Source organism: Solanum dulcamara, chromosome 6, assembly GCF_947179165.1.
Source record: "Solanum dulcamara chromosome 6, daSolDulc1.2, whole genome shotgun sequence".
NCBI classification, from domain to species: domain Eukaryota; kingdom Viridiplantae; phylum Streptophyta; class Magnoliopsida; order Solanales; family Solanaceae; genus Solanum; species Solanum dulcamara.
This window is the reverse complement of record NC_077242.1, coordinates 19,415,097-19,421,966: the sequence shown is the minus strand read 5'-3', so window position 1 is coordinate 19,421,966 and position 6,870 is coordinate 19,415,097. Positions and strand designations below refer to the sequence as shown.

General features: G+C 36.4%; 1 protein-coding gene across 1 annotated transcript; it reads left to right on the top strand.

Moving 5' to 3' along the window:
* Positions 1–235: 235 nt before the first annotated feature.
* Positions 236–781, top strand: LOC129892759 (uncharacterized). The gene has a single exon (XM_055968318.1). It carries the CDS (start codon positions 236–238, stop codon positions 779–781), a length of 546 nt encoding a protein of 181 aa, XP_055824293.1.
* Positions 782–6,870: the final 6,089 nt, after the last annotated feature.

Here is a 6,870-nt window from a genome sequence, read left to right as displayed (position 1 = left end):
AGAGGCGAGCAAGTTGATTGAAGAAATACACGGGGGTACATGTGGGCCACACATGAATGGTTTTTCTTTGGCGAAGAAGATTCTGCGAGCTAGATATTTTTGGATAACCATGGAAACAAACTTTATTCTCTTCATGAGGAAATGTCATCAATGTCAGATTCATGGTGATTTGATCCGAGTTCCACCAAATAAACTCAATGTGATAAGTTTTTCTTAGTCGTTCACAGCCTAGGGCATGGATGTCATCGGTCCTATTAAGCCATCCACATCAAATGGACACAGGTTCATTTTGGTAGCTATTGATTACTTCAATAAATGGGTAGAAGTATTTTCACATAAGTCTGTGATAAAGAAGGTGGTGACAGATTTTGTTCGCAATAACATAGTTTGTAGATTTGGCATCCCCAATTCAATTATAACACATAATGGAGATAATCTCAATAGTGGTTTGATGCATGAGATATGTGAGAAGTTCCAAATTATTCACCACAATTCCACTCCTTATCGACCTCAGATGACTGGAGCAGTTGAGGCTGCCAACAAGAATATCAAAATAATATTACGGAAGATGATTGATAATTACAAGCATTTGCACGAGAATTTGCCATTTTCCCTCATCGGCTATCGCACCACAATTAGGACTTCAACTGGGGAAACACCTTATCTTTTGGTTTATGGAACAGAAGGAGTATTACCAATGGAAGTTGAGATACCATCCTTGAGAATAATCCAAGAAGCTGAGTTGAGTGATGCCAAATGGATACAAAGCCGATATGAATAGATGATGTTCATTGATGAAGAGAGAATGAATGCAGTTTTTCATGAAAAACTCTATCAACGTAGGATGGCCAAAGATTTCAACAAAAAGGTAAGACTGAGAAAGTTCAAACCGGGATAATTGGTTTTAAAGCGGATATTCCCACACCAAGATGAAGCTAAGGGGAAGTTTGCAGCTAATTGGCATGGGCCTTATGTGGTTCACAGAGTATTGACTGGAGGAGCATTGATTCTAGAAAAAGTGGACGGAAAGATATGGCTGAAAGCCATCAATTCAGATGCGGTTAAGAAATACTATGGCTAGGAACTTTTATATTATTTTCGTGCAATATTTTGGTATGTATTGAAGAACTACGTTCCGACCTGATTCCTTGGCGGGATACGTAGGAAACCCACATCGGGTCTGGCCACTTAGTAGAAATTTTGTAAGAAGATCCCATTGTTATGTATTTATGAACTATGCTTAGCCTGATTCCCTTGGTGGGATACGTAGGCGGCCTACATCGATTTTGGTCACGTTATGAGAAATTTTTAATTTCACCCTTTTTTATTTTATGTGTAATAACTACGTTTGGTTTAAATCATGTTGGATACATGGGCAACCAGTAAAGGGCTCGGCCCCTTTGTTTCAAATTCTCAAGAAATGTATTCATAAATTATGCTTGATGGGATAATAGGCAGTCTATATATGGCTTGGTCTCATCATGATGGAATGTTAGTATCTCTCTTCACCAACACTGGGACAGTTTTGTGGGCAACATTACAAGAAGACATCAAGAGAATTGAAGAGTATGTTGTAAATCGAATAATCAGGCAGAAAAGACTCCAGAAAAAGACGTTTGCTTCGTTTCACGATATGTCACAATCTAAAGTTTTGTAGAAATTCTTTACTATTATATATATAATTTATCTTATTACTTCTACTACGAACCTTTCAATCAAATATTTTCTTTTTATTTATTAGCCAAGATTTAGAATGCACGAAAATTGCAAGTCCAAACAAAGTTGAAGAAAGAAGAAGTATGAAGAGCCAGAGCTTCAAAGTCAAATGCGAATCAACCTCCCCGAAACTCATAATTTTTCTTTGAATGCAGGTTTGTCAGAATTTCATCCAACAAATAAGTCAATAATTTTTATAGCTCGAAAGGATCATACACCAAATGGTTTGAATTACTTATAAATTTATATTTGGGAAACTTATAAATAAAGCTTTCCGAAATTTCCAAATATCTTGATACATAAATATTTTCAGTTGCACTACCTATGATATTAAAATGCTCCACATAAATATTCTTAAATGCACTAACAAATACTTTCAAATATTAGCAAATACACTGCACTAATGCTTTCCGATATATTCAAATGCACTACACAAATGCTTTCAAACATTATCAAATGCACTGCACAAATGCTTTCTAATATATTTAAATGTACTGCACAAATGCTGTCAAATGCACTGCACTAATGCTTTCCAATATATTCAAATACACTGCACAAATGCTTTCAAACATTATCAAATGCACTGCACAAATACTTTCAGGCATTTTAAATTGCGTTCCACATGGCTTTCAATCGCTTTCTAGTGCATTGCACAAATGCTTTAAATATAATTTCACAAAAACACTTGCAAAAGTGCAATATTTGCAAAGACGTCATTTTCATCAATCATCTATTTGAGAAGCCTCATTTTCATAAATTGCAGACTTAAAAGTCGCATTCTTCATAAATCATTTGGGTTAAGGCCTTATTTCATTAATCATTTGCTGAAAGACACCATTTTCATGAATCATCGGCCAACTCCATTTTTATAAGCTTTATTAAAGTTTTTTTAATCATTACGGCTTGCAAGGCCGCATTTCATATATTCACACCCTAGAGGTGTCATTTTTATGAGCTTATTGCGCATTGCTTTATATTTAATATTTATTAATTATTTTATCAAGTTTAAGTTTTGCAGAAGTCATAGCACAACGTGAAACTATTTCTAAGCAGTGAACTGGAGATATTTTTTGGAAAGTCAAACTCACCAACAATGGTCATGAATCTACTCTCGAACTCTACTCAGTCTATGTTCCACAATGCAGGTCTTAAAATCCACTCACGCCATAGCTCGTTACTGAGACAATTGTTTTGGCTAGGCTTTACTTCGTTCCTCCCAATATTCTCACCCTTTGTTGAGTCAAAGTTTTAATTCCACTTTGAAGGTCCATTTTACTTCACCTCATTTTTTTTAAAAGCAACTCTTCACTTGTTCAATCTTATTCTTTTTCTTGGCGGTCTTTATTATCATTTTTCTCATTCACTAATACCGACATGATTTTATAAATGATGGTGTTGATAATTCACTCCACCTTATTCTGGCATAACTTCAGAGCTGTATTTAGTTTGATTCTCGAGCAACTCGAGACATGTTGGCAACTCAGAAATAAAATTTCAACCATAATCTTTTCACAATTTTTCTTGTCCCCGTATTTTCATAAACTTCATTTCAACGTTGATGGTCGGGACAAAATTGGTTATTATGTCAACTTCTTTTCCCAAAAATTCTTTCATCGTCTCCGATCAAAGAGGGACAGCTGTTGACACCCAATTTTGGACCTTCACAACATTATTAAAAAAATCAAATTTCTTCAATTTAAAACAATTTTAAAATAATTATCTTGCATATATATATATATAAAAAATATAATAATAATAATAAAATAAAATACATATTTTTCTATTATTATTATTTTAAAGTAATTTTGCCACATATATATATTTGTTTTAATAATTCTTGAATAGTAATATATATTTTTTTACTTATATAATCATTACTTTTTATCATTATTCGAAAATCCTCTAAAAAAGAAATTTTTTATTTTTAAACTAAATATTTTGTTAATCAGTTTGGCTTAATTAATAGACTCATATTTCAAGTTAATTAGTTTAAACTTAAGTTAATTATTTTACTCTGTCAAAATTAAGAAGTTTGTTGATTAATTGATGTTTACTCATCTTATTTTTCATTTTAGCTTTCTTCAATTTTAAATAAATTAAAATAATTAGCTTTTATAAAACCAGAAATATTTTCAAGATTATTTTAAATAATTTTGTCATCTTCATAATATATACAGTTTTTTGTTATATAGTTATTACCTTTTAGTAATATTCAAAATTGACCTATAAAAAAGATTATTTTTATTATTATTAATTATTTCATAAATTAGTAATTGGTTACAATTAGGTTAATTATTTTATTTTTTGTTAAAAAATTAAGAAGCTCGTTAATTAATTGATATTAATTCGTCTTATTTGATTTTTTAAACCGAATTCACTAATTAATTTTACGTTTCATTTCTCCCCCTAAATAACACATAATTAATGTTATAATAATAATATTTTAATTCCTACATTAATACTACAAATCTGGGATGGAGGACTTGTAGTATCATCCCCCAATTCCCATATCTCATTCTATCTATATACTACACATAAACTAATCTACACCTCACTATAATAAAATCATTAAATAGTTTCTCAATTTCTATACTTTACAAAATTCCCTTTTTCAGAAAATATATATATATACACACATTAATCTGCCCCACACGTGCCCCTCTCCATATCCCTATACTAATATTATATTCCATGCATGCCCCTCCCAATATCCCTATACAACAACAACAACAACGATCCAGTGAAATCCCACAATGTGGGGTCTAGAGAGGGTAGAGTGTATATAGGCCTGACTCCTACCAAGGTAGGAAGGCTATTTCCGAGAGACCCTCGGCTCAGTAAAATCAGATAAGAAAGAAGTCAGATAAGAATAAGGAGTTCAAAGCGATATAGAAAAGCAAGATAGGGCAATCAAAGTACAGAAAGTAATGAAAGTAATAAATGATAATAGATATCAGACCATAGAGAATTATAATTCGCTAATATGCCTACTAATAAAAGAGAATAACGAGACTATGAACTAGCCTTCTACCCTAATGTGGGTTCTCCACACCCTCCTATCTAAGTTCATGTCCTCGGTAAGTTGTAACTGCGTCATGTCCTATCTAATCACCTCTCCCTAATATTTCTTCGGCCTACCCTACCCCTTCTGAAACCATCCTTGGCTAACCTCTCACACCTCCACACTGGGGCATCTGTGTCTCTTCTCTTCACATGCCCAAACCATCTCAGTCATATTTCTCGCATCTTGTCTTCCACCGAGGCCACTCCTACCTTGTCCCGAATAGCCTTATTTCTAATTCTTTCACTCCTGGTATGCCCACACATCCATCTCAACATTCTCATTTCAGCAACTTTCATCTTTTGAACGTGAGATACCTTAACTGGCCAATACTTTGCCCCGTATAACATATCCAGTCTAACCACCACTTTGTAGAACTTGCCCTTAAGTTTTGGAGGTACTTTCTTGTCACATAGCACACCGGAAGAGATCCTCCATTTCATCCACCCTGCCCCAATACGATGTGTGACATCCTCGTCAATCTCCTCGCTGCTTTGCATAATAGACCCAAGATACTTGAAACTACTTTTCTTTTGGATGGCCTGGTCACCAAGCCTAACGTCCGTGCCAACCTCCTAAGGTGTCTCACTGAACTTGTACTCTAAGTACTTTGTATTGGTCCTACTCAACTTAAACCCCTTAGACTCCAAGGTCTGTCTCCAATCCTCTAGCTTAGCGTTAAATCCGCTACGAGTCTCATTGATCAAGACTATGTCGTCCGCGAAAAGCATACACAATGGCACCTCACCCTAAATTTATCACGTCAATTCATCCATCACCAAGGCAAATAAAAATGGACTAATAGCTGATCCTTGATGCAACCCCATCATAATTGGGAAATGCTTTGAGTCGCCTTCGACTGTCCTTACCCTGGTTTTGACACCCTCATACATGTCCTTGATCACCCTAATATATTCCGCAGGTACACCTTGAGCTTCCAAATATTTCCATAGTATCTCTCGTGGCACTTTATCATAGGTTTTTTCTAGGTCAATGAATACCATATGCAAGTCCCTCTTCCTCTCCCTATACTTCTCCACCAGTCTCCTCATGAGATGGATGGCTTCTGTAGTTGAGAGACCCGGCATAAATCCGAACTGGTTCTATGAAATAGACACACCTCTCTTTAACCTCATCTCTACTACTCTTTCCCACACTTTCATAATATGGCTTAGAAGCTTGATACCTCTATAGTTGTTGCAACTCTGGATATCCCCCTTATTTTTATATAGAGGGATCATTACGCCCGACCTCCATTCTTCGGGCATCGCTGCCATCTCAAAGGTGACATTAAATAACCTAGTCAGCCACTCTAAACCTGCCGAGCTCGCGCTCTTCCAAAATTCCACAGGAACCTCGTCAGTACCGGTCGCTCTTCCCCAGTGCATCTTACGAACAACACCCTTAACCTCTTCGACCATGATACTCCTGCAACTCCCAAAATCGTAAGGCCTCCCTGTATGTTCCGAATCTCCGAACACAATCTCTCGGTCCCCTTCCTCATTCAAGAGTTTATGGAAGTAGGACTGCCATCTCTTTTAAATAAGAGTCTCGTCTACCAATACTTTTCCATGCTCGTCCTTAATGCACTTCACTTGATTCACAACATGTTCCCTTCTCTTCCGCGCCCTAGCTAGCCTGAACAATTTCCTATCCCCGTCTTTCTCTTCTAGTTCAGCGTAAAGGCGTTCGAAAGCTACCGTTTTTTCCATCGCAACCACCGACTTCGCCTCCTTCCTTGCTATCTTATAGAGTTCCCCATTCCTCCACTTCTCCACCTCATCCTTGATTTCCATCAACTTCGCATACGCCATCTTCTTTGCTTCCACCTTCCCTTGCACTTCTCCATTCCACCACCAGTCCCCTCGATGCCGGCTACGACTACCTGTCGAGACTTCCAACACTTCCATTGATACAACCCTAATATAATTAGTCATCCTGTCCCACATACTGTTCGCATCCCTACTACTATCCCAAGACCCCATATCATTCAATTTCTCTCCCATCTCCAAGGCACTAGCCGTGGTCAAACTCCCCTATCTGATCCTAGATCGTTCATCCCCGACCCTTCTCTTCCTCGTCATCTTGATCCC

Excerpts from the sequence above, each read along its gene's own strand:
- LOC129892759 (XM_055968318.1), top strand. The coding sequence starts at position 236 with ATGGATGTCATCGGTCCTATTAAGCCATCCACATCAAATGGACACAGG.